The sequence below is a fragment of the Elaeis guineensis genome, chromosome 9 (genome assembly GCF_000442705.2).
Source record: "Elaeis guineensis isolate ETL-2024a chromosome 9, EG11, whole genome shotgun sequence".
NCBI lineage: Eukaryota > Viridiplantae > Streptophyta > Magnoliopsida > Arecales > Arecaceae > Elaeis > Elaeis guineensis.
In genome coordinates this window covers 6,436,787-6,463,834 of record NC_026001.2, presented here as the reverse complement: position 1 = coordinate 6,463,834, position 27,048 = coordinate 6,436,787, and the positions used below count along the sequence as shown (strand labels likewise).

The window sequence follows — 27,048 nt, the reverse complement described above, 5'->3', positions numbered from 1 at the left end:
AAATACCGACGGTCGAAATACTCTGTTGTCTGTAGAGTCCGAACATCGATCACTTATCAATCTGGATCGGCAAAGGAAGTTCGGTCGGTCGGTTGAAAGTAGTGTCGGCCTGCTCAACCGATATATAGTCGGTAGTCGTTTCAGGATCGTCCGTTTATTTGGTGGGTCAGAGTCGGGTGTTGGTTAGACTGTTCCGGAGATTGATCGGCAAATGGGGGCCAGTCGATTTTCTCCAACAGTTGCCCCCCACTTCTGAGTCCAAATGGCGAGTCATCGCGTGTGTAGCTACGTGGTCGGTCACTTTGGACGAAAAGAATGGTTATCCATCATATCGAGTCTCAATTTTGTCGCCACATTCTCCGGAATACAACCGATCATCCCCTTTGTCGTCCTTGAACTATTGTATCGACAGAGAGATCTAGTGTCAGGCATCGTTTGCGGAAGGTGAGCCGGCGTCAGTCGTTATATCGGGAAGACGAACCGGCGTCATGCGATTCAACTCTGGCTTGTAGATTTTCGTCATGTGTCAGGACGTTATTGGGTCGGAGTTGTTTACGCGGATGGAGGTGATGTGGTTCAATCTGGTGCAAGTACATCGAACCATCGGGCCGGTGATGGGCTCAGATGTTGCCACGCATCGTCACCTGGCATGGCTTCGATCTGACCGCTTTCATCCGATCCGTCGGGCATTTCTCTATATAAAGGGGCTCTGTTAGTCAGGTACACATTCTCATTTTGTCTTTTCTGGAAAGAGGGCTCTGTTAGAGAGCAAGTTTTGAGTGGAAATCATCTTTTGTCGCTTTCCTCAGTCCAGATTCTTTGAGTATTTTCGATGAGTGAGGTTGTCACAAAGGGTGGTCGATCGTGGATTCCGCCGACGACTCTCTGTTGGACTCGGAGGCTTTTCCATTATGGGGTCTGACCTTTAGTCGATTTTGGAAGTGGCATCGTGCTTCAGGCCGATGTCCTTTTTACTCCTAGTGCCGATGGTGGGGTCGACAATCTATTTCTATGTATCCCGCATCTCCGTCTCAGCTATATGATCAAAGTCATTTTCATTGGTGGACGAAAATCTGAAGCTCGCCTCTAGCTCTAGTTGCAGGTCAGGCTTCAGCAAGGAGGGTGCGGTCGTTGATCGCATTTTTCATGTAGAAGTGGATCAGGCTATTAGCATGGTTGGTCGGGCAGTATGATCGGCCAACCATCTTCGCAGTTTGATCCGATTCGTACCGTTCCCAAGCTGGAAGGCAAAATTTATCAGAGATGCCGATCCAAGATGGACCTGCCAGTTCTTCAGTGGAATGAAGATTAGTCGATGCTTTTGATTTTTCTTTTTGTATGATCGGACTCTGGTCCAATTTTGTAACTCCTCTTTTGATAACAAAAGTTCTTTTCTGAAATACTTTCTTGTGTCATCGAATTTGTAACGTTTGCTTGTTGATCCGTCTCTGAAGTAAATTGTAGATCCGACTATTTCGCAGACTTTGTGGAATTTACTAGTCGAGCGGTGTCCGACGTATTTAGTTAAGATAATGATGGCAAGTCGAATATCCATCATCCGAACTTTGGTTGGGCTCATACATCGCATTGTCTGATAAACGGTGGCAAGCCAAATATTCCTCATCGGACCGTAGCCATATCGGTATAATTCTAATCCAACCTTGGTCATCTTGGTATTTTATCTTTCTTAGTTGATGCTAAGTCCGCAAATTAGCCAGCTGCTTGGATCGCGAGCTGACTATGGGGCAGTGCAACTTTTGTAGAGGAGATCTTTGTTGTCAGCGCTGGCATCCCGTTGATGTTGATAATCTCTCGACCAGCCATGGCCGTGTCGGTGTAGTCCGAATCCGACCTTGGTCATCTTGGTATTTTGCCTTTCTTAGTTGATATTAAGTCGACAAATTAGCCAGCTGCTTCAATGGAGAGCTGACCATGGGGGCAACGCGACTTTTGTAGAGAGGATCTGCGTCGCCAACGCTAGCCTCCAGTTGAAGTTGATAGATCGATTCTTTGGGAGAACCGATATGTCATTGGTGTCGAGATAGTCGATCCTCTAACTTTTACAGTGAAAGACGAAGTATATTTGGTGTCAAGATCGTCGATCTTCAGGTTTTTACAGTAAAAGCCGAAGTATATTCGGTGTCGCTTTAAAATCACAGTCGGGATGTCAGTTTTTGCAAGAAGATCGAAATATAATCGACACCGAAGTAGTTGATTCTCCGAGTGGTTGTATTCGGAAAGAAGTCTTATTAGCTAATTATCGAAATAACAACAGCATCGTAGTGAGGAGTTTGAATTCCTCGAACATCATCTTTCAAAGGAGTTATTACATTATGGAGCTGCAGTCGCTTCATCAACTCCTCATCGGAAGTTGCCCCCTGATCCAGCTGTCTGGAGATCATGTTCCTGACTCCCACAGTCGGTTGGTTATTCACAGCTTCCTCAATCGACTGGAGTCGTCGATCATCGATCGACAAGAGATTGAGTCGGTAGGTCCCACCGATATTTCTCGAGGTAGTCTCATCAAATTAGGGTCTCTATCTCATCCCTGAGCTGAATGCATTATTCGGTATCGTGACCATGATCATGATGGAACGACAGTACTTCTTCCGATCGTGGCCCCTCGACGGTGCTCTCATTTGTGGAGGGTATCATAGATATTCTGCTTCTTCGATCTCCATAAGAATCTGCGCACGAAGAGCAGAGAGAGGAGTATGGGAGTTATACCTGTCGTAGTTCGGTCTCGGACTCCATCATCGAGGTAAAGTTCGTTCATCGGTATGTGACTGACTTGATTTAGCTGGAGCTTCTTCTTTCTTCTATTTCTTCTTCTTCTGACCCTTGCCTTTTGTCTGACATCGGTCAAAAGTTCCTTCGTATGTGTGCATATATTTGTATGCACGCTTCAGAAGTTCGGCATACGTCTGAGGGAGAGTCTTGTCTAGTGAATACGTGAATCAGGACCCCCTCAGATCTCTTTTCATGGCTGATATGGCAATGTCTTTGTTGAGGTCCCTGACCTCAACTGTAGCTGCGTTGAATCGGGCCATGAAATCCTGGAGTGTTTCGATCTCTCCTCGTTTGATCGAAAAGAGATTATCCGAGATTTGCGGTGGCCTTCGGCTGGTGTTGAAGTGGGCCACGAATGAGTGCTCTAGCTATCCGAAAGAATGGATACTTTTCGACCGAAGCTCGGAATACCAAGCCCTAGCAGTTTTCCAAAGTGTTGTCGGGAAGCCGATGCAGAGGAGGGCATCGGTTGCCTCCCGAATCGTCATGAGAGCCTTGTAGCTCTCGAGATGGTCAACTGGATCGGTGGAGCCATCGTAGGGCTCCACGTGCGGCATCTTGAACCGACTCAGGATCGGTTCATCCGAAATAAGTCGGGAGAGAGGTTGGACGGTATGGAAATCGAAGTCATTTGAAGATTTTTGACCGTCCGTCTGGAACTGGACGAGTTGGCGATCGATTTCTTGGAACTTACGTTTGTAGTTCTCAAGCCATTGGCGGTGGGAGATCCTGGGGGTTGATCCTTTCGATGAATTAGAGGGAGAGGCAGATGGTGCTCGCGGTCGCTTTCTTTTCCTTGCTTGATCCAACTAGAAAGGAGAAGAACATCGCGAATTGCGGGTGGGGCGTCGGGAGCGCCGTGAATGTTGCGGCTCATCCCGACAAGATAGCCAAGACGACCGCTCTGGTGAAGGGGATGGAGATCACCATGGATGACGGCGGTTGTGTCTGGAGTGCATCGTATGTGCCACCGGTTGTTCCACCGACGGTTGTGGTGGCTGGGTTTGCTGTTGTTGGAGGCTTTTGATTGCCTCCGTGAGGACATTCATTTGTTGCACGATCATAGTAATCTGAGCATCTGTGATAACCACGGGGCATGGAGAACTGGGCTTTGCTATCGGAGGCAGGGGAGGGGCCTCTTCCCGATGGGAAGAGTGTCTCGTCGATCCGATCATCACTGATCGTTGAGCTCTGATTTTCGTCATTGCGAGTTTCTTTCTTGTTCTTCCCCCCTTCCTGGCGCGTCAATCTGTTACTGCTAATCCCCTCGTCGCCTGTCGCCGGGAACGAGCATCTGTAAAATGAAATCTACACTGATCGGAGTTATCTCTGGCAGGGATCCTCTGATGCTTAAGTCAAAGAGGGAGACTGGACAATAATAGAATGAGAACGGTGACAGAGCTCAGCGTCAAAAATGACTTATCGAATCTGTTGTCTTACCCCATTTTTATAGAGTGGATGGTCGTAACTGTCAGATATGGTCTCGCATTTAGCGGCATAGAATCACAGGACGGTAATCTTGCAATGGGTTATTAGTCCCTATGGATTACGCCGCGATATCAGTGGAGTAACCGTCCATGATGGTTATGATATATTCGAATGAGTCGGCCGACTATGCGTCAGGGGTCGGTTGTCGGTTAGTAACTCTGAAATACCGATGGTTGAAGTAGTCTGTTGTCTATAGAGTCCGAACATCGACCGCTTATCAATCTGGATCGACAAAGGAGATTCGGTCGGTCGATTGAAAGTAGTATCGGCCTGCTCAGCTGACATATAGTCAGTAGTCACTTTCAAGATCGTCCATTTATTTGGTGGGTCAGAATCGGATATCGGTCGGACTGTTCCAGAGATTGATTGGCAAATGGAGGCCGGTCGGTTTTCTCCAACAAGAATATACTTCAAATATAGCATTGGTTGGATAAAGCATTTTGTAAATTATCTTTGTTGGAATTGTTATCTAATTGACGAATTTGCCATCTTAGTTGAACCACTTCAAACCAAGCTATTTATTGATGTTTTAAACGTGAGCTTTCAATTTTGAAGAGTTCAAATACGAGCTTACTCAACTCAAGGATTTGATTGCTTGAGCATGGTGCATCTATATCTCGAGATCATCAATACATAGATTCAATGGTAAACTTCATCATACTCGTAGATTACTTTCATAATAGAATAAGTGCAATATTGTTAAACTTGAGTTCCGTACTTGACTTTTAGACTGTGATACTCAAAAGTTAGAGGAGATTAATGCCACTTGAGGTCTTACCTGGTGGAGCAAGTGGTGTGAGAGGTTATTTCGAGAGGTAAAAGGTGAAATGAACAATGTTCGAGATGTTGCTAATTGTATACACTTAATGCATGCAATATATTAATGGTTTTCATATTAACAAGCATGTAGGTAAGTTATATTATTTTTATATGTTTACGATGTCCTACTAGTTACCAAGGCTTATGGGGATGATTGTGATTCTATTTGAAAGGTTTTTGATATTATTACATCATCACCAGTCCAGCATTTGATTCTGAGATCCTGAATTAGCATGAGGGCACCTGTACTTTTATTATTTCTTGTGTTTTTGGAAAAAGGGAGGTTAGATCTTGGGTTTTTTTTTTTTTTTTTTTTAAATGCTGAGACTTTCATGAGCCATTATTGTCGTATATATAACAAGAAGGTTATGATATTAAAAAAATTGATAGATTATTTAGGCAAAATATAAAATGAGCAGCAATAAGTACTACCATCAATCATTCATTATATCAACATTCAATTGTCTAGTTTGATACGGCGGTTGATGGGTTGAGAATTGCCATGGGGATAATGAGTGTCATTCATCATTCCCATTACTATTTAGCTAATTAGCAAATTTTGCACAAGACAAAAAAACCATGCTATGTACAATGAATGATTATAGCATTTTATATAAAAATTTATAAAACCATATATCCAAAATTAAAATTGTAAAAGATTCAATATATCATTAATAGATCAAAGTGCATTTATCTGCTAATAAATATAGATTATCATTGATTACTGGGTTGATAGAATCAATAAAACGACATATCTCCACCCCATCCAACAAGATAGATTTTGGACCAAACCATTCCGGAGATCATGCAAACAGCCTATTCTTTATCATCTATTTTTTTTAATCTCTATATGAAATCTATAATTTATCTACTCAATCTCAAAATTTTTGAAATATTTAATAATATCCATGACAGATCTTAATTCAACCCTTCACTCTCAAAATATCCTCTCCGTGTAATATTTTTGTGAAAGAATGAGAAAACCATCAATGAAATGTGAAACTACATTTAGTGGCTCTGTAAATAACTTATTTTTCAAATTAGATAGAATAAATTGATGAAATGCTTCACATACATTGTGTTGAATAGGCTCATCTACTGCATGCATTAAGCGTTTACAATTGATTACATCCTTAATGACACATATTCATTTAACATCTTGTGCACATGATACATATAAGAGCGTATTCAAACCATCTTGGAAAACATCATGTTCATATACCATCCATTGAGAGTACTTTATGTGCACATCTTTTTTTAAATCAAGAAAAATAATTGAAAGGGAGAGTGTATTTATCGGATGGGAGGTCATTGCATCTGACTGAAACCATCAATAGGTGCTTTAAGGGAAAGGAAATCTGAAAAGAAAAGAAAAGAAAAGAAAAAAAAAACCCAGCTCAAAGTGGAAATATATTTATCAGAAATAACAGTCAACCCTCGGCGTCCCCCCCCCCCCACTCGTGTGCATATCACGTGCCTAGTAGAGCATTGTTCAGAATGGCTTCGCGTCTCGCTAGATCCGCGCACCGCACCCTTCGTTCACCTCGCCGGCTACCTACCTTAAACCAGATCCTAAAGTCCGAAACGTCCAATTTCTGGTCTCGTCTTCTCTTCCTCCTCAGAAAAAAGAATGTGAACTTTGCCCAGGCTCCCCTTCTCTCCTTGGCGGTGGAAGAAAGAAGAGCCGGCCATCTCTCTTCTTCCTCCTCTCCGCGCGCCCTATGCTCCCCTTAAAGCCCATCAATTACCTCGCCCCGATGCTCGCCTCCGCCGCCCTCCTCTTCCTCCTTCTCACCGGCTTCCTCGAATTCCCCTCCCTCTCCTCTCCCATTCCCTCCTCCGCCTCCATCGTCTCCTCCTCCGCCGCCACCGGCTCTGTGGGTTCCCGCCCCAAAGAACCCTTCACCGATCTCGCCGCCGCCTTCGCCCGGTGGGACTCCAAGATCGGGTGCGCGCGGTTCCGGGAGAGGTACAAGGGATGGACGGCCAACGCCTCGGTGATACAGAGCGTCGACGGTGGGGATTGCACAGCGCTGGGGATGGATCACGTAAGCGTGCTCGTGAAGGGGTGGACTTGGATTCCGGACAATATGGACAATCTCTACTCGTGCCGCTGCGGGATGACTTGCCTGTGGACCAAATCTGAGGTTCTTGCCGACAAGCCCGATGCTTTGTTGTTCGAGAGCGTGACGCCTCCACGAAGGGTAATGCCCCGAAAAATGACACCCTTTTTTTTTTTTTGAATTTGAACTCATTTTCGTCTTTATAACTGCGATCTATAGAAATGTCGTCAATTTTTAGGTATTTGGCCTCAGTCTTGGATATCTTAGTTTTTAGGTATTTTTAAGTACTTAACGTGATGCCGATTTTTAGGTATTTTTATGATGAGATCATAGTTTTTTTATTTTTTTGGCAGCTTTGCGGACCAATTCACTCTTTGTATATGCTTCTTTCAGTTGTGACTCTTGTTGTTCCCCTTGATTTTGGTTCTTCATTGGAATATGTCATGATTCCTTGCTTCTCTTTCGAATTCGATATCAGGAGAGATCGCTTTTGTTTCATGCGAGCTTTATGGTCTTCAAATATGATTGTGAATTTCTCTGGTCCCACTAAAATCGGTTCCCATTTAGAAAAGGCAATTTCGAACACATATTCATTAGAGCGGACATCTAGCATACAAAAAGAAAATCTTCAACAAGTCAGACTGAATCCCGTCCCCATTTACACCGCCCTGTTTTAAGCTTTGTTACTGTTCAATATTTGCCCAAGTATCAACACGTCCTAACATCATATGCCGCATACCACTGCTTACACTTATACCGAGGATCCTTTTCTTGTAATTCAGCTTTAATTGTCTTGTTGTAACAAATAGGCAAGTTTTGAGCACCTCAGTGTAAGTTCGATTGATCTTCTTAAGCTAAATCAAGCATGCATGTGACTGGTAGCGAGCATATGGCAATCACATAAACAATACAGTATTCTTTTTTTATTATATTGCAAATTCTAGTTCAGAAGCACTTTCTTTTCCTTTATAATTTTACACAAATTAAAAACCCTATCAAATGAAAGCGAAGAAAACAAAAAGAAGGAATCTCAATCATGGTTGTTTAGATCTACAGGACTCTCCACATGACACTGATCCTTTGATAGTATGACATGACAGTGAATCCACCCTCCATAGATGCTAAAGGATATCATGAATTCAGATTTTTATGACATTTGATGGTGCATTGCTGAAATTCAGATTGGTTATGACCTTTCGCAGCTTCCTCAGGGCTTTGCCTTATGCTAATAGAGCAAAGAGACAGCACATTAGGCTTGTGCAGAGATCATAACATTTCCTTCATTTCAAATGTACCTTGTTTTTCTGCTTAATTCTTTGTGATGTTGTTGGCATCCTTCATGTCATCTGAAGGAGTTTTCTGCAACTTCATATGTTTCAAGTCATTGTCTGGATGTTCTTTTTACTCTATTTTCACATGGTGGTGTCACTCAATCAGCCAAAAGGGGCAATCCTGAATCTCTTGGTACAGGAAACTCTTATTTTGATGTTATTTTGATTTCAGATAGTAAGTTGAATAAGAGATTTATACATTTTAATTGGGCAGAAAAGTAAGCCAGAACATTTCCTCTTTAATTTCTCTATCATACCCTTTTTTTACATATTCTGTTATTTTGTTTGCCGTCCGGTACATTCTGGCCCTTCTTCTAGTAATAATTTTCGCATATGCATGATGGATGCATTGATTTTGAAGCTTATTTTCCTTTCACACCACAATTCATCTAAACCAGTCGAGGAGAAAGCCTAACCTCTTTTATGGTATTCTTAACCTGCCAACATGTCGAATCATAAAAATTATTATATTCTTCTCAAATAAATATTTATGTGTTCTAAAGCCAATGTATGCTGTGTTTCTTCTTGAGAATATCACTAGAATGGACTTTTTGAAATTTAAAAGGGCAGTTTTTTTGTTGTGAAATACCCGATAGGGCTCTTGATGCAACTATCGATGTTACTTGATAGGAAAATATTAATATTACTCATTTAAGCTGGAATATAGAAGCCTTGGATGTTGAGTTGAAGATATGGAGCAACACATTTTGCATTTTTTCTTCTTTTGGCATTCGACCTAAAACTAAAACAAAAGGAGAAAAAGGAAAGAACTGAGGGTTTGTATTCCTGTCAAGTTTATCAAGATTCATGCTGCTGCTAATAAAGTAAAAGGACACATACTTGAAGAGGAGGTACACCTTGGATTCGCTGAGGACAAACTAGCAAATCCTGTGACATTCCAATTCCTATTGTAAGGTGTATGGTTGGGCCAGCTTAACATTCTGTGATGAATGTTTTGCTAATACACACTTTTCCCCAACCACTCCATTTCAAGCAAGATGCTATATACTCAAACCTTTTTCTTAATTAAAAAAAGAACATTACATCTGATCAATGCACATGCTTATAGACAACCACCTTCTTCATTGAAGGTACTCTGACCAGCATTCAAGCTTTTTGATAAGTAGTGTTTTTCAGCTTGCTGGGTATCCGCTTAAACTTTCTATGGTTTTTCTGAGACATCCTTGGATATTCCCTTTTGACTGCAAGATATTTGGAGATTTATGAATGCTGTCTCTCGAAATTTCATCAAATAGTTTCCAAGTGTGAGATTTTGTCATGAACAAACTTTCATCAATGATAATCATGTCAACATCATAGTAGTGGTTTACTCCAAACAAGTTGTTGACATGAGTTGCTAAGGAGGCAGCCCCACAAGTCTCGTCTCCTCTCTCACCTGCACACACACTCTCTCTCTCTCACCCCCACACAAACTCTCTCTCCATAGGCAGATAAATGGCAATGGAATACACAATGGAGTGTAGCCCGTTTCTAATATCTCCAATCCCTCAGATCTTGGTGAAGTTTTCCATGTCACTCGGTACACCTTTTAAAGACTATCAACTTGGTAAGCCAGCACCTCCATCCCACAAATTTTATTAAATAAGGATTTGCAAGATGCACTCCAGGTCTACTAGCGATGGCATTATTTTAGTGCTGGCATTATTCTTCATAAATGCCCGGGAGGAATCTAATTGGAACCATGAATGGATGCATGTAAAGGATAACCATATTTGGAGGGTCTAATAAATTTGTTCTCAAGGATCTTTCCTTCTGAAATGTATGTCTTTCAATTCCACATGGTTATGCAACACAACTTATTGATAACTTATTTCCTGCCTGGATGCTTGTTCTCATGATGATAGGTTAATCACAGGTTCTTATAGCCTGATGGTGACGAGTAGTATTATTAACAATTGTATGGGTATATGATTTGATGAAAGAAGTTCACATATGCCAATATTTTAAATTTTATGAGGGATTGGCTTGAAAGCCTGGCAGAATAAATTTCATTTTAAAATATAGTAGAATGTGGAGTCACATAGATGTCTTGTAAAACAAGTATGATTTACTCATTTTCCAGAGATTCTTGCGGGGGAATTCATGACTTCAGCTACAAGCTTTCTCTAGATTATTTTTATTTGCAGCATTCTGCTTTTTTTATAATAGTCTGCATGCTTTATTGCCACTTTAGCATAACTTTTGCATTTTAATCCAATTTCCATTTGCCAGAGGCGAAGAGGAGATCCTCTTCGTGTTTATGTGGAACTTGAAGCCAGTAGAAAGCCATCAGGCTTTGAAGACATATTTGTTGGTTATCATGCCAAAGATGATGTTCAATCGACATATGCGGGCACACTGTTTCATAAAAATCGGAATTACCATGTGTCCTCTGAAAAAAGAAATGTAAGTTATCTGTTTATGCTTTGCATTTTAGTGATTCCCCTGTTCTTCCAGGCCATCTTATTTCGTATTTATTTTTTGAAAATGTTGATATTTCGTTGCCCCCGCAAACCCCCCCTTCCCGACCACATTTTCACATTATCATATTTGCTATCACAGTTATTGAGTATCTCCATATCCCTGATTTCATTGCAACTGCTGTTTCCAGCAGTAAGTATCTTGTCATGCTTGAAGCTGTTGAAGCTCTGTTGGTTAAATGGCTTTTCGCAGTACATTGCCTGAAACTGGTGGCAGTGTGTTTCATGTTTTTTTCTCCTCTCCTTGTAAAAGGTACTTCGTGGATTAATAACTCCATAGTGCACATGCGGTGTGTATGTTGGGGTTACAAAAATCGGCATGAATTTGAAAAACTATTCCCTAGAGAATACACTGTGCAATTCGTCGTAAATTATTTGGCTCAAATGTTTGTTGTAATTGTCAGATATTGCATTCATTCTGATTTTTCATTAAATAACTAATTTTATCTCTCACTTTTGATTACTTTCTCAGGATAGCCTTGTTTACTGGTCGTCTTCGAGATGCCTTCCCCAGCGGAACCAACTTGCCAAAAATTTCCTTTCCCTTGTATCCCATCATTCCTTTGGTAAGTGCCTGAATAATGTTGGAGGTCTTGACATGGCTCTCTCCCTGTACCCTGAGTGTTCAATGGATGATAACTCAGCCCCTCCTTGGTGGAACCACCTACACTGTGCTATGTCACATTACAAGTTTGTCCTTGCCATTGAGAACACCAAAACTGATAGCTATGTGACAGAGAAGCTCTATTATGCTCTTGATGCCGGTGCAGTGCCCATCTACTTTGGTGCTCCCAATGTATGGGATTTTGTCCCTCCAAATTCTATAATAGATGGATCTAAATTCAGCTCTCTTGAGAAATTGGCTTCATATGTGAAGGCCCTTGCAGATGATCCCATCGCATATGCAGAGTACCATGCTTGGAGGAGGTGTGGTGTGATGGGCAATTATGGAAAGACTCGTGCTGCCAGCCTTGACACATTGCCATGCCGGCTTTGTGAGGTTATTAGTAGGAAAGGTGGGAGGAATGCTAGAACATTGTGAGTCTGCTGTTATGATTTTCATCTTTTATTCATTTGAGGCTTCCATGCCTTGTATTTACCCAGGCTTTGGTTATATTATAGGCATAAAGAAAAATTTTCTCTTCTGTTTTGGTATGAACTGAATCCTGTAACCATTGTTGTCCAGAGTCACACCAATGTAATACGGTCCACATTTGTATCCATTGACTTGTTATGCAACATCAAAGAACAGCACTCTTTAATCAAAAATTTGAAAAAAAAAAAGTTACTGTTGAACTAGTCTTCTATCGAATGGATGATACTGCAATTGATGAAGGGCACAAGCAGAAAACTATACCATATTGTTGCAAAGCTGAGCAAATTTAGAATTCCTTTTAAAATTAAGATATTACTGCATTGGGATTATGGGAATTATATTTGACTCTTTCTATCAAAGTCTTCTAGTTGTGGAATATTGTGCGACTGACTTCAGAGTTGCTCACACCAATCAGAAACATGAGGGTTGTAGACTGGCTTTCTGGAGATGACATTATTCGGTGAGAAAGAAAATTTGGATCCCAAGTTTTCCAAGTTCGGTTACTTTTTCCCAAGTATAAATCAAGGTTTTGTCTGCTATTATGTTTGTAATGTTACTGAAGGGGCCTACAGCTATTAGAAGAGCGATTTGTATGCTGAACCAAATTTCATTAAAATCTAGTACATAGCAGTCTAAACGATTTAACTTCTGGCCACCTCTGGAAACATTGAAAGTCATCATGTATGTGTACCATGTAATTACTGTGAGAATTGAAGATAGACAAACGAAATTGGCGAGACAAATGCTGGACAAGTATAAGAATTATCCTATATGTAACTATCTATTCTTCGAAGCGGATGTATGGATTTTTGTTGGTGTGTATTTAATCTTATTTTGATTATCCGTTGGGAAGTTTTTTAGTGTATATATAGGATCAAGGAATTCAAATAACATCTTCCATCTGGTCTTTTTGAGTGAGGCAGTGGGTTGTTTTGGTGGAACAAGAAAATGAGCAGATGTGTTATATGAGATATCAAAATATTTGCATTTTAATTTTTATTTGTTTATCTTGCTTTCTATTTGGTGCTCCAACTATGTTCTTGACTAGCTATAATTTGAGGGTGATCATACTCTCCCCATTTTTCTTTTATTCCATCTATCTCACTCCTCCTTGCTCCTTGGATTAGACTTGAAAAAGCCAGATTTTGCTCAACTTACAAAACCATGATTTACAAAACTCCACTGCTAATCTTCAATTGCCATGAAACTTGAATGCTGTCCATTACAGAGATTGCAACTGAAGGCTTTTGTTATTACATAGAATTTTTTTTTGAATGGGAATTACTGCATAGTATTTAGTACATTGGATGCCCCTGCGGGTGAACGGAACAATGTTCATAAGAGCAAAGATAGTTTGAGCGATTGATATGACAGAACATTTTAAAATGATTTTCCCAACTGTTGTAGTGGTACTAGGTGCCCACCAAAGACACTGTTGCAAACCATTAAGAGGACTAAAATCAAAAGCTACCAACCTCCTACAAGAATTCAGAATTGCAAAGCTTCGATGCCAAAGAACAAGGTTAATTTGTCACATTGAATGTGAAGGGAATCATTCTGAAAATTTTCAGATGATCTGCAAACGATAATGTATGGATCAATGTCTTCGAGTGCATACCAGCATTCTGATTGCAAACATAAATGGACATATTTATATGCAAAGATAATGTCTTTACATTTGATTACACTACATTTCTGCGTCTTTATATAATGGGAACATTGGCCATTTTATGTACTAGAAGGAGAACTTCTCCAAGGATCTGTACAGAAATCCCTTTCTACTACTAGAATTTTACTAAAGTTCAGAAAAGACCTGCATCATGGAGCTTTCCAGGTTTTGTATGCAGCTCGAATGGCGTGCCAAATGACCTTAAGAGCACGAGGTTGTTCTGTAAAATAGAATTAGTCGAAACAATCATGAGGAAAGAAAAGCTTCACCCAGAAAAGTTGGCTGACTTCGTGAATCAAATATTGCCAACTTTCCACCTGGTTCAGACACTCGTCAGATATAGAAATTGCCTCACAAGTTGCAGGATCAACATCGATCGAGGTAGCTCATAGATTTTTGCTAAGAGACAAAGAAGGCCAGAGTTGGCTCTTTAATTTTGGGCATCGGAAGGTGATTGGAACCCATAATATTTGATTGTCTGATTTTGTCCCAGACAACTTCCTCATCCCCCACACACACACACAAAAAAAAAAAAAAAATCCTAGACAAAGTTTAATTTAGTCTTTGCTTAAGCATTAGACCATAATTTGATCATCCTAAACGCCAAGGTGCGCATCTTGATAACCATTGTAATCAGCCTTTTGAACTGGGACTTGCCTTAATAGACACATCCCTTTGTTTGAGCAACCAGATCAGTTTCAGGTTAGAGTTCTTCATGGTGCATCTCTGAATATTTGGACCGAGAAATTACACTGAAGCATGTGTGTCTTCCTCCCCCTCTCAAAAATTCTGAAATATTGGACTAATTTAATGCCATTATTATGAACAATAACAATTAGAATCTGATTGCAATCTTGTGGGCTAAAGAAATCAACTCTCTTTCGTTTGTCAGGTCTCCGGCTGGTTGACGAAGACGACGTGGACGGTGGGGGGGCATCTGGATCCACGTGCATTGCCGTCGGGGTGGAGAAAGATGAGATCAAGAACGACAAGAATATAGGAAGTAGAATTAAGATGACGACGATGTGAGCTCTCTCCATTTCCGTCGAACAAAACAGCAAGGACAAGAAGGGCCTTGTTTGCTTCATTAATTGGGTATAAAATGGCGTCAGGTGACTGGTGATCAGTTAAATTTGACCCGTGGGATCGACGGGAGCCAACTCCTTTCCTTTTTCTTTTTAGAATTTTGCAGAAAACGTCCACGTACCCAAAAAAAAAAAAAAAAAATCAATTTTTTAAAAATACAATGATATGTTTTTAGAAATACAAAAAATTTTATCCAGACCCAAAGTAATACATATAAATACATACATACATACATACATACATACATATATATATATATATATATATAGAGAGAGAGAGAGAGAGAGAGAGAGAGAGAGAGAGAGAGAGAGAGAGAGCGCACACAACAATTAAATAGATTTTTTTTTTTGTACAAAATTAGTTTTCTCCAACCTTAGAATCATAAAAAACATTGTTTGTGCAATACCATACATAGATGATGAACATGTGGAAAACAAAATACAAAAAAAAAAGAAGAAGCAATTGAGCTTCTCTTCTTAAGATTTCTTCATTAGATAAAAGTAAAGTAATTAATCAGGATCTATATTCATTAATTAGGGTGTACACACACGAACACTTCAGGCTTTCGGGTACACAAGTGGAGGCTCAAGGATCATGGATCAACCCTCTAGTTGTTTGTGTAACGATTTATGTTAAGTTTACTTTAATAGAGTGAATTAATGACAGCTGCTAATTATATCTAACTAAACTATGTTTACCTGTTAACGTGAGAACATGTGCTGCAATGTGGAGGAATATAAAAACGAGCTATCATGGGTGATCTGACATGGAGTACTGTCACGGACGTGGAACCCATAAAAGCTTTAGTAAGTTTTAAAAAAAAATTTCATTGCAACGGTGATATGTGTTGAATTTGTAATAATTTAATCAAAAATTAAAAATTAATAAAATAATATATCAAATATTATTATAAAAATTGATGAAATATACGGTGAAATATAAGTGCTTTTATTGGGTTATGATAAATTTGGCATGGTTGCAATGAAATTTTTTTAAAATTTTAGAAGGCTCTTAAAATAATCTTGAAGGCGTGGCCGGCCTAAGTCCTCTGTAAAAGTTTATAACTATTTTTTTAAAAACTTTTTCTCATGGAAAAGCCTTATTTTTTTAATTTCTTTCCACAGATTTCCTTGCAATCAAATATACCCTGAGTGAATCTCCAAGTGAAAACGTTTTGCTCTTCAAAATTTTTCAGCCCAAACCAGCCCATACAGATCAACAGAGTTAAAATTTTGCCGTGTTGGCAACTGTTCATCATTTTTTTTTTCCCTTTCCAACAAAAAGTTTGAACCTACCATTAATCAAACACCTCACGTATCATATTTATTCCCGAGTTGGAAACCTCTCCAGTAGTTCCGGTTGAACTGGTGATAATCGCCGGTCTTTTTAGCCATTCAAGGTTAGCTCAGCTCTTCAACTATAAATCTGATCACAATTTTTACAGCCTACATACAGGTTATCCAATTAAAACAATGCACGTAGTTTCTCATGCAGAAAACAAAAACCCTTAGACAAAATCCAGAAAAATTCAACATGTTCTTAAGGCAACGTCCCTAAACCACTTGCCTCACCAAAACAATCGTCAAAAAATAGATCAAACTAATCCCACCACCACCCTCTCAACAATATTAATGCACACAACGATCACTACCAGAGCTCCCAACACCCTCTTGACACATCTTTACCAAACCCTCCCCCTTCCTTCTCCCTAAACATTTTGAGTTACACCACTGGAGACCTTGGGATGCTGTGTGTCATCAGAATACCATGCGTGCCTCGTGGCGTCATACTTCTCCCCATCACCCCACAATGCATACGCCTCCTCCCCATGCACGGCGTCGTCGCCGATCGTCAGCTGCTCCTCCGACATGCGGAGCGGCATCACCAGCCGTATGACCACACAGATGATCGTCGTCACGACGACGTTCCACCCCATGATGAAGCCGGCGCCGACGATCTGTTTGAGGAACTGCACGCCACCGGAGCCGCCGTAGACTGCGCCGCGGGAGTTGGTGACCGGGAGGAAGAGAGAGCACAGGGTGGGCTCCGCGAAGAGGCCGGTGGTGGTGCCGCCGAGGAAGCCGGCGACGGCGTGGGTGTGGAACACGCCAAGGGTGTCGTCTACCTTCTGGAGGAGGGTCCAACGCTTGTGGACCACCATCATCGTGAACCAAGGGATGCTCCCGGAGAGAATGCCCATCACTATAGCTGCCCAACCTTGGACCAATCCTGAAGATCGAAAAAAAAAAGGTTGAAGCCAATTTTGTGTTCGTCTTCCAATGACCTAATATATATATATATATATATATATATATATATATATATATATATATATATATATATATATGTTTTTTTTCGGTAAGATTACATATATGTTTGTTCTATGATGAAATTGGTTGAGGTCAATTATATACATGATCCACATCTTCTTGCAGTCCTGGCTAATTAGCCTTTTCGAGTTGGGTCAGGTATCTTGTCATCTTAGACCCAACCCAACTAACAAATGTTCTAAATCCGAATGTAATGTATCCTGTCATCTTCTTGCAGTCCAGATTCATGGTGAATGTCATGTTCTAAATCCGAATCCGGTCCAACTTTAAAATTTTCCGCTCAAACAATGCTTGAGTTGGTTGAATCTAGTGAAGCCAGGTCAGGCTGGAGTGGGTTGACTCTTGGTGAAGTTGGGTGGTGCAAACCTTCCAAGAACTCACATTTAAGTCTGATAACAACCCTTCCTTACTCGAGTGACAACCACAATGATAATTAAATGATAGAGAGGAGGAAACTTTAAAAAAAAAAAAAAAAAAAAATGCAACACAAGGTGTACAGAAGTCCACGTACTACAAACCAATTGAGGGGGGGAGAGGCAGTTCGAGTAGTATGAATGGAGCAAAATTATGTCCCTGTCGAACAATGGAGACAAGGTTTGAACATTCTACTCAAATCGATTCTTCAAGCATCACGTGTTACGATGCTTTTGCACAAAGAAAGACTTAAGTCAATTATTGGCCCTCTTTTTGGTTCACAATTATCTAATTTTTTCTAGACGAATATAAATAAAATCCAGCTTTATCACAAAAGAAAGAAAGAAAGAAAGATGGCTAGCCTTTATTAAACTGTTGTCTGAAAGCAAGGTAAACAGGTCAAACAAGGTGGGCCGAGAGCCACGCCACCTACAGCAAATATGGTAGCTGAAATAAATGTCCCATAATTTGTGTTCCAGGGAGAAAACTATACAGTTTAAATTATTCAATCAGACTATTTTTAATTGTTATGCCTCAAACCTAGGAGCCCTAAGTACCGGAGAAATTAAAGCCCTTTTTAATCTCATATTGTGTCGCGCATCTCCAAACCAATTTCACCTAAGAATTTATTTATTTTCCAATGGAAGTTTATCTTGTGAAGAATAAGAAAATTAAGTGGTGAAAGATCTTGCCCACCCAACTCATCGATCTAATTATTAATGGACAACCTCACAAGCTCATATCATAATCACGTTTCTATCATATTATACTAGGACTGTGTAAACGTGCGGTACATCAGAAAAAATAAATAAATTTTCATTTTATTTGTAGTAAAAAAAATAAAAAGGAACAAGAGGAACTATCGAGTGCGTTCTAGCCTGTAAACTTTATTAACGAATGTAATTTTTTTTTTTTTGGTAGCCTAAGAAAAATGCCACCTTCATTTCTCTGCAATCCAGCAAAAATTCAGTTATATAACAATATTTCCTATACATTTTTGGCCAGATATACTGCATCTACCACGATAATGAGTTGCCAGCCTTTAACCTACCCCACTCTAGAAGAAGACACCCCTTTAGAATATTCTTTCAAGGATAAGATTCGTGGGTGATTGGCTGGAAATAGTCAAAGTTTTCTTAAACTAATAGCATGATGATCTTAATCCTTACTCTAAAGAAACATTTTTCTATTCTTTACAACGTTCTCTCGAAGCATTCCAGTGTATTTGCATTAGTCAATAAATATCTAATATTCTACTACGATAAATGGAATCCCCACGGATTCCAGGCGGCAGGGAGCTAGAAATCAAGGACATGGGCCCCACTCGGGTAGAGTACAAGGATACGAAATCCTTGGCTTTGGAGGACATCATTGTCATTAGATTTTTCGCAGGGGCAGATCGAGATGGTATCAAAACCTACAGATTCCAAGTCAAGCTCTCCGGCGGAAGCTTCTCGAGATGATCCATTCACGAATAATTTATATCCATTTTTAATTTATTGTCGCCGTTGGACATGGAAAATTCTTCTGGCTCTACGATTGCCAGTCCCTCTTAACCTCCTCTGTTTATATTCTCTCGTCAACAGACGACAGGTGGGTGCTTCCCCAGCCTCCTTTAATCATCAGAAAAAAAAAAAAAAAAAAATCTCACGTCGGCTACATTAGAGCTTAATATCTTAATAAGAAGGGATTACAGATATATTTGATTGGAGGGAGTTAGATTTTGAATGAGAGCAGCTTTCATTCATTTGGTTAAAGGGAATCCTATTTTCATTTTGATTTTAGGGAGAAACGAGAATATTCCAATCCCTTAAAATCTAAAGTAAAATCAGGCTTGATTGGAATCGAAATCTGATTTGCAATATATTGAAATAGGAATCGGTGCATTCATATCCCTCAAGGCTTTTGGTTTGTAACTGCAATCAGAATCAAAATAGGATTTGAATACAAGAGAGTAAGGATGGATTTTGGTGGATTAAAACATTTTCCTACAGCTGCAATTAACAACATAGAGATTAAAGATTATACTTTAGTCCTGTAGTGGACTCTTTGAGCACCTAATATCTTAATAAGAAGGGTTTAAGGATATATTTGGTTGAAAAAAAATTGGACTTTGGAATGGAAATGAAAATAAGTATCTTTCATTTATTTGGTTGGAAGAATTCTATTCCCATTTCAATTTTAAGAGTGAATGAGAATATTACAGTTTTCAAAGTCAAAATCGAAATCAAAATTCATTAGAATAAAAATCAGAATTGAAATGGATTGGAATAGAAATCAGAACAGTCATTCCCTCCAAAGCATTTTGTTCATAAGTTGAATTAGCATCAATATAAGATTTAAATACTAAAAAGGAATAGGGATTAGATTTTTTTTGAGAGATCGAAACATTTTCATTTCTCTTTTAAATCAGAATGGGAATAAAACCTTTCACACTTATCTGGGAGTCACTCATCCTTATTGTTAGCTCAGAGTCAATTTTCTCCGACCAAACATGTCCCGGAAGTAATGGTGATTAGGTAAGATTTTGTCTAACATCATTTTAAAAACTTAATTATCCATGGGACCCATAAATGCTGCACAAATATTTACACTTACCAGCACCAGGAGTGATGCAAACCAGCCCAGTAATCATCCCCTGAACTGCTCCAATAACTGACGGCTTCTTGAAGAAGATCACATCCAGCGTCGTCCACATCAGAAGGCTCGTGGCTGCGCATATATTCGTGTTCAGCACCGCCATGGACGAGTCAATATTAGCTGCATACGGGTCCCCTCCGTTGAATCCAGCCCACCCCATCCACAGCAACCCAGCCCCAGCAAGCATCAGCAGCACGTTGTTAGGTGGAAACCTCTCCCTATCCTTCTTCGGCCTCGGCCCAACCTAAACTCACATATAATTCAACATATCAAAACCAAATCTTTGAATGAATCACTCCAAGAATTGCACCCTCCATAGATCTAGATGAGAGATCGCAAAAGAGAAATCCCAATCCGTATACCAATTAGGTGATATAGTTGTTAAGCCTCCCTAATATATTTTTGCAGTCGAGTGGATAGAAGCTAGACACCAATCTTTCATTATTACTAAGGTCACAATAGTTCTTTCAATTGCAAACAGTACGCATGAAAGAGATAAATACGTAGAGAGAGTATATAGATGATACCCAGTAGGCGGCGGTGAAGCCGGCGATGCCGGAGGAGACATGGATGACATAGCCGCCGGAGTAGTCGATGACACCCCACTGGAAGAGGAATCCGCCACCCCAGAGGGAGAAGGCGCCGACGGTGTAGGAGAAGGTGAGCCAGAGAGGTACGAAGGCCATCCAGGCCTTGATGTTCATGCGGCCGAGAAGGGAGCCGGCGAGGATGATGACGGTGATGGCGGCGAAGACGCACTGGAAGTAGACCATGGAGGCCATGGGAAAGAAGGGTGTGGCCGTGGGGGTCTCGACGGTAGTGTGGTTGTGGTAGTAGTGGGTGGTGGCCGGGAGGACGGCTTGTTCGATGAGAAACTTCTGGCCGAGGGCGGGCCTGGCCTTGCCCCAGAGGGGGATGAGCTTGTCGCCGAAGGACATGTTGTAGGCCCAGGTGACCCAGCAGATCCAGACGGCGGCGAAGGCGTAGAGAGCCATGAAGGCGGAGTTGACGGCCCACTTCTTCTTCACCACGCTGCCGTAGAGGATGACGAGGCCCGGCACGCTCTGGAGGCCGACCAGCGTCGCCGAGATCATTTGCCATGCGTTGTCGCCCTTGTTCAGCCAGTCGGGGGCGACCGTCGTGTTTTGGTACGCCAGGGGCACCGCGTCCCCCATGACTCCCTCTTTTTAAGGGCGAGCAGGGGGTGCAAGGACGATGACGCCAAGGAATTTTGATTTGCTTTTGATGTTGAGAAGGCGTGGGTGAAGGAGGAAGAGAAGACCGGAGAGGTCGGTATATAAGTAATGGTTTGTACAGTAGCGAGCTGGGAGAGTGAGGGACACAGGAGAATTGTATTGGGATTCTAATTAGTTAATCACTTCGGAATCTTCGTGAGAAGCATCACTCCAGTTTATTGAGGAACCCGATCATTTTTTTTTTCTTGTCTGTTAAAATGATTAGGTAATTTAAAAAAAAAAAAAGGAAAAAAATGTTATTGGATTGGTTTGTTTTGGCTAAGGGATGGATGGACACAGAGGGGTTTTGACCGGGGCTAGCTTGGGTTGGTATATTTGACCGTTGGGTTAGGTTGGAGAGCCATGGTGCATCGGCCATCCGGAGCTATTCCTGTTTCCAACTTGCTTGGGGCTGCCATCAACGGAACAAAAATCAGACAAAATTGTATGAAGTGAACTTCTATTTTTTATTATTTTTTTATTTTTTTTGCCATGTGTGCATCTTAACAGGACTTCTCCTACAACCAGAGTTTGCCGGTCTCATGACTTAAAAAAAAAAAAAAAAAATTATAATATATGCATCAAGAGCTAAGGGCCTTTAGTCCACTATCTAATCTTTTTTTTCTTTCTTATTAAGTCTTCGTCCATCTATTGATGAAGCTTTCTATTTTTTCTCAGAAATGTATATTAGATTATCGATGACTAATATATTAGATATGTATTATCTGATCATAGAGTGAATATTATGAACATCATATTATAGAAATTATGCATCGACTTATTAAGAATATTAGATCATTACTGAATATATATTAAATAAATTTATAATATATATTAAAAAGTTGACGAATATATATCATCTGATCATATATTATATATCGATAAATATGATATTTTGAATATTATATATTTATTTATTTAGAGGTGTATATTAAACTCTCAGATAATTAATCTATGATGTATGCATTGCTTCTCCATATACTATGCATCTGAATTTTATATTTTAAATAATATATATTTATTTATCTGAAGATATTATTAGATGGTTGCTAAGTATATATCAAATAAACTTAAATTGCTATGTATCAACAAAACGCGAGATACGTATTAGTTTCAAACTTTGTATCACATAACTTCAAATTATATATAATTTTTTTTTTTAATTTTTAAAGTTACTAGATGGATTTAGATATTCACCCTGTATATTTTTCTCCGGCCTGTGCACCAGGGGATATATATATATATATATATATTTGTTTCCATCAACTTTCCCTGTATACTAATTTATTGGTCGCTAAGGACACAAGTGTTGTTGTCATTCCTTTGAACCGGAGAGCTCGTGCGCTGTGAAGCATCGCCGTAGCTTACACGTATAGGTAATTGAGGTCATGGACTGTCCACCTCCACTGTCCTCTTTTTGGGTGCGGTTTACTTCCATTAATATAAACAGCTCATCTCGATGGTACCCTTGTTTTCGTCCATTTCCTTTGACATATCCCAATCTGAAAATGTTTCAATCCACTCTATAACAACAGCAAATCAATATATATATATATATATATATATATATATATATATATATATATATATGTGTTACATGAATGCCTCCCAAGAAATCATGTTGCTTTTATTATGAGAATAACTTAATGGGCACCATGATTCATGTAACTTTTATTATAAGGCATGGAATTAACTTAGCTCAGCTTTACAAGATCCCGTGCCCGCAATGTCAAGTTACATGATTTTTTTTTTTTTTTGGGAGTCCTTCATGTAGAGTGCAAACGAAAAGTCAACTTGCGACACACAAAATTAATGAATGATAAGGATTAAAACAACCTAAAACAGCATAAAGGAACCAAAAAAAAAAAAAAAAAAAAACTACATTAGCTACCTACTAATATGTCTTATTAGGATTTGATGCCTCGAGATTCGATCTATATTAAGCCCACAACGAGATCCATGATGAAAAATGGAGTCCAACGAGATCAAAATCATCTCAAACAGAACTCGGACGGAGAAGATACGTGCTTTTGAAGTCGGCACGCAATTCGAAGCGGCGGAATATCGCCGACGGCGGGCCGGTGGAGTGGCGGGATGCCACCCAGCTTGTGGCAGCATGCGGGCCAGGTGTGCAGGGCGCGGCCAGGTGCGGGGGGCGCGGCCAGGTGCGGGCGCACGGCCTGGCCCAGGCGCGCGCACAAGGCATGGCCCGGGCCCAGGTGCCTGGCGCGGGCGCGGCCCAGGCCCACGCGCGCGGTCCAGCCCAGGCCCAGGCGCCACGCCTAGGGCCTGTACCCCGGTCCATCATGGATCGAGTGGTCCACAGCCCAGCGCGTGGACCGCATGGGCATTTCCCACGCGTTTCGCACGGTCCACGACACTGTTTCATGGATTGGCGCATGATCGGATGGCTCAGGAAGCTCTCGATCACGATCCAACGGTCCAAACTTGATCTGGGGTTTGTTTGGGCCTGTTTAGGAGATCTAAACCTAATCTAATTAGGTTTAAACCCTTTAAAATGGCCTGATCGGTGAACAGAAGGAGGGTGGCTCGTTTATGCTGTGATCGCGTGCGGCTTCGTATGGCCGTAGAAAATCCAGAGAACAAACCATGTGAAGAAGAGAAAGAACTGCCATATGCTGTAGAGAGAAGGAGCAGATCTCCTAGACAGCGGACAGCGATCACTTCAGGGGTTCAGGGAGGTCTTCCAAGAGAGAGAGCTTTTGTAAGGGGAACTTTTTGTGAGAGAGAAATTGGGTGTACGAGGGTTGAGGGTGAGATCTCCTCTTGTAAAATTTTTTCATAGTGAAGTTTGCATGCCCTGTGGAGGCGAGCTCTTTTGTGACTGATCCACATATTTTGATTGTTTTTATTTTATTTTTTCTTTCTTCCTGCTGCATCGTGCAGTACCAAAAAGGTCTTGGGAGGTAATGTCCTGGCCAGATATCCACCCAACAAGTGGTATCAAAGCGAGGTGGTACAAGGACGCAGATTGTAGCGGTGGTGAGCAAGACTGAAGATGGAGAAGATAGGAGCAATCAAGATGGAGATCAACAAATTTGATGGTAAGAGCAATTTCTCCTTGTGGCAGGCAAGGGTGAAGGACGTGCTCATTCAACAGGGATTGATTGATGCTCTCTTGTGCGATGAGAAGCCGACCACCATAGAGGTGCGGGATTGAAAATGGCTACAGATGTAGGTGGTGAGTACCATCCGCATGTATTTGATGGATCAGGTGGTGATCCATGTGCTGAGCGAGACTTTCCCGACGGTGCTGTGGTCGAAGCTCGAGGAGTTGTACATGGCGAAGTCTCTCACCAATACTCTTTTCCTCTGGAGACAGTTTTACCAGCTGTGAATGGTTGAGGGATAGAGCGTGCAGGAGCATCTAAGCCACTTTCAGAAGATCCTCACCGACCTCCTCAGCGTTGGCGAGAATGTTGAGGAGAAGATCAGGATGCTGGTTTTGCTAGCATCACTTTCTCCTTCATACGAGTCCTTGGTGACTGCTTTTCTAGTGAGGAAGAACACCATCAAGATGGACGAGATCACCGCGGCGATACTCCAAAAGGAGGTTCTTAGGAGGGAGAATCCAATTTCGAGCTCAGGTGGTAGTAGCTCAGCTTTGGTGGTTTTTGAAGGAGCAGGAGACGGTAGACGGAACGACAGGAGATTGTGATGAGGGCAGTCCAAGTCCAGGAGGGACTTGAGCAAAGCTAGGGGTTACTGGTGTGAGGTGTTGGGGCATCTAGCCAGAGATTGCTCTCAACTCAAAAATTGGACAGTGGCTGCTGTAGCGACGGCCGATAGTGATTCAGATGGAGATATCCTGGAGATATCTGACGAGGTATCTACTTCTTCCCAGCAGTAGATATTAGATTCTGTATGCACCCATTATGTATGTTGCAGAGAGGAGCAGTTTGACTCTCTAGAGAACAGTGAGGGCACTATATATCTGTCAGACGGATCGAGCTGTACGATCAGAGGCATCGGAATGGTAAGCTGAAAAATACATGATGGTACAGTGAGGAGATTGGGGGAGGTCCGATACATATCCGATTTCAGACAGAGTCTTATCTCACTTAGCAGATTGGATTCAAGAGGCTACAGCATGGTAGCTGGTGGAGGAATCCTGAGGGTGCTATGCGGCGATAGGATTGTGCTGGAGGGGAAGAAGGGGAGCAGAGGACATTATTACCTGACGGAGAGTCCAGTGCGAGATAGAGCTTCGGGAGCCAGGTGGAGCTCAGAGTGAGGTGGAGCTCCAGATGGAGATGGATCGGGCACGAGATAGGAGACTCGGGAGGACGAGAGGCGATGTCGCAAGGTGAAATTTCTATTATCGCAGGATGATACCCCGAGTAGATCTAAGGTGAGGAGGAGCACAGTATACGACGAAAATGGGATCAAGCGGTTTGGTTCGACTCATATGTTTGTGTTGGAAATAGTGTCCCAAAGCCAATCATCAGCCTGTTGACGGTTGTGCTCCTTTTGTATTAGTACATGAATTATAAATAAATAAAAATTATTTTGATATTTTTTTATCACAAATGTTTCATCTTCTAATGAACTCCTGTGTTGTGGTGAAGTCCTTAGGACTATTTAGACTCGACAAAGGAGGATTTGTCGCTTAGTCCTTAAACATGTTCGCGACCAAATGATACGTTGTTACCAAGGACGACAACGTTTATTGAGCATAGGTCGTTGTGTGCCATATGGGTTGGTTGTCCTCATAACCAAAGAGTGTGGAGACACTCCTATGGCATACAGGTGAGATGTAATGGTACATCTGTACTGAACGTGACCAACTCCGAAGCTATTTCTGCTGTCAAGATTTACTCCGATGAGATATGGGTATAAATGTCCCTCCGATCTGAGACCGCCACGGTGACTTGCAAGCAACTCATTGCACTTAGGCACTGGACTACCTGAATTTCTAATTCAATGACGGAAGGCTGCTGGGTGTAGTCAAGTACTTGACTTGTCGGTGCGTGTGTCAAGATGGGATTGACCACTCCAATTTAGGAGCTGTGTACAGTCGTGTTTCAATTTAACAAAATCTTGGCTAGAGTAGTCCTAGTGAGGAGTCACAGGACTAATTGAGTTGAGCACGATTCGGATGATATCATCAGGGTTGACAGTTTAACCCTTAGTCGTCCTAAACACAGGGGTCAAAAGGGATGAATTATACGGTAACTATATTCACGTAGGTTCTGAATGTTGCGATTGCGATTATTCGACCTATCCGGTCGTCGGATACCATTGCTAGATGGTCACTTCGATTAGTACAGGAATTGGTTCCTGTGCTACCGGCTTAGGTTCGAACCTGCGGGGTCATACACATTAGTGGTTTCTTTCTGATCAGATGGCTGATTATGAGTCTTATGTGTCTGGGACTCTATGATTGAGAATTAGAATTCTCTGATCATGAGTTCCACATATTTTGGATACCGGGGTCAAAATTTTGAATTTTAAATTTTGAATTTGAAATTTGAACTCTTTGATCAGGGTTTCATATCGATGGTCTCTGATGCCTGATTTCCCATCAGATTTAGACTCAATATTTATGAGAGGTTTAATTAGTGATTTGATCACTAATTAACTCAA

At 41.1% G+C, this 27,048-nt stretch overlaps 2 protein-coding genes across 2 annotated transcripts; one reads left to right on the top strand and one right to left on the bottom strand.

The window, feature by feature from the left end:
* The first annotated feature begins 6,624 nt into the window (after positions 1–6,624).
* On the top strand, positions 6,625–12,267 carry LOC105051880 (alpha-(1,4)-fucosyltransferase). Its single transcript, XM_010932526.4, has 3 exons — positions 6,625–7,301; positions 10,724–10,897; positions 11,444–12,267. The coding sequence occupies exons 1-3, from the start codon at positions 6,819–6,821 to the stop codon at positions 12,011–12,013; spliced, it is 1,227 nt and encodes a 408-aa protein (XP_010930828.1). The 5' UTR covers positions 6,625–6,818; the 3' UTR covers positions 12,014–12,267.
* A 4,019-nt stretch (positions 12,268–16,286) lies between these two features.
* On the bottom strand, positions 16,287–21,519 carry LOC105051882 (ammonium transporter 3 member 1). The gene is made up of 3 exons (XM_010932527.4): positions 20,734–21,519; positions 20,165–20,450; positions 16,287–17,051 (listed from the first exon to the last, which is right to left on the bottom strand). Exons 1-3 carry the CDS (start codon positions 21,379–21,381, stop codon positions 16,531–16,533), a joined length of 1,455 nt encoding a protein of 484 aa, XP_010930829.1. The 5' UTR covers positions 21,382–21,519; the 3' UTR covers positions 16,287–16,530.
* Positions 21,520–27,048: the final 5,529 nt, after the last annotated feature.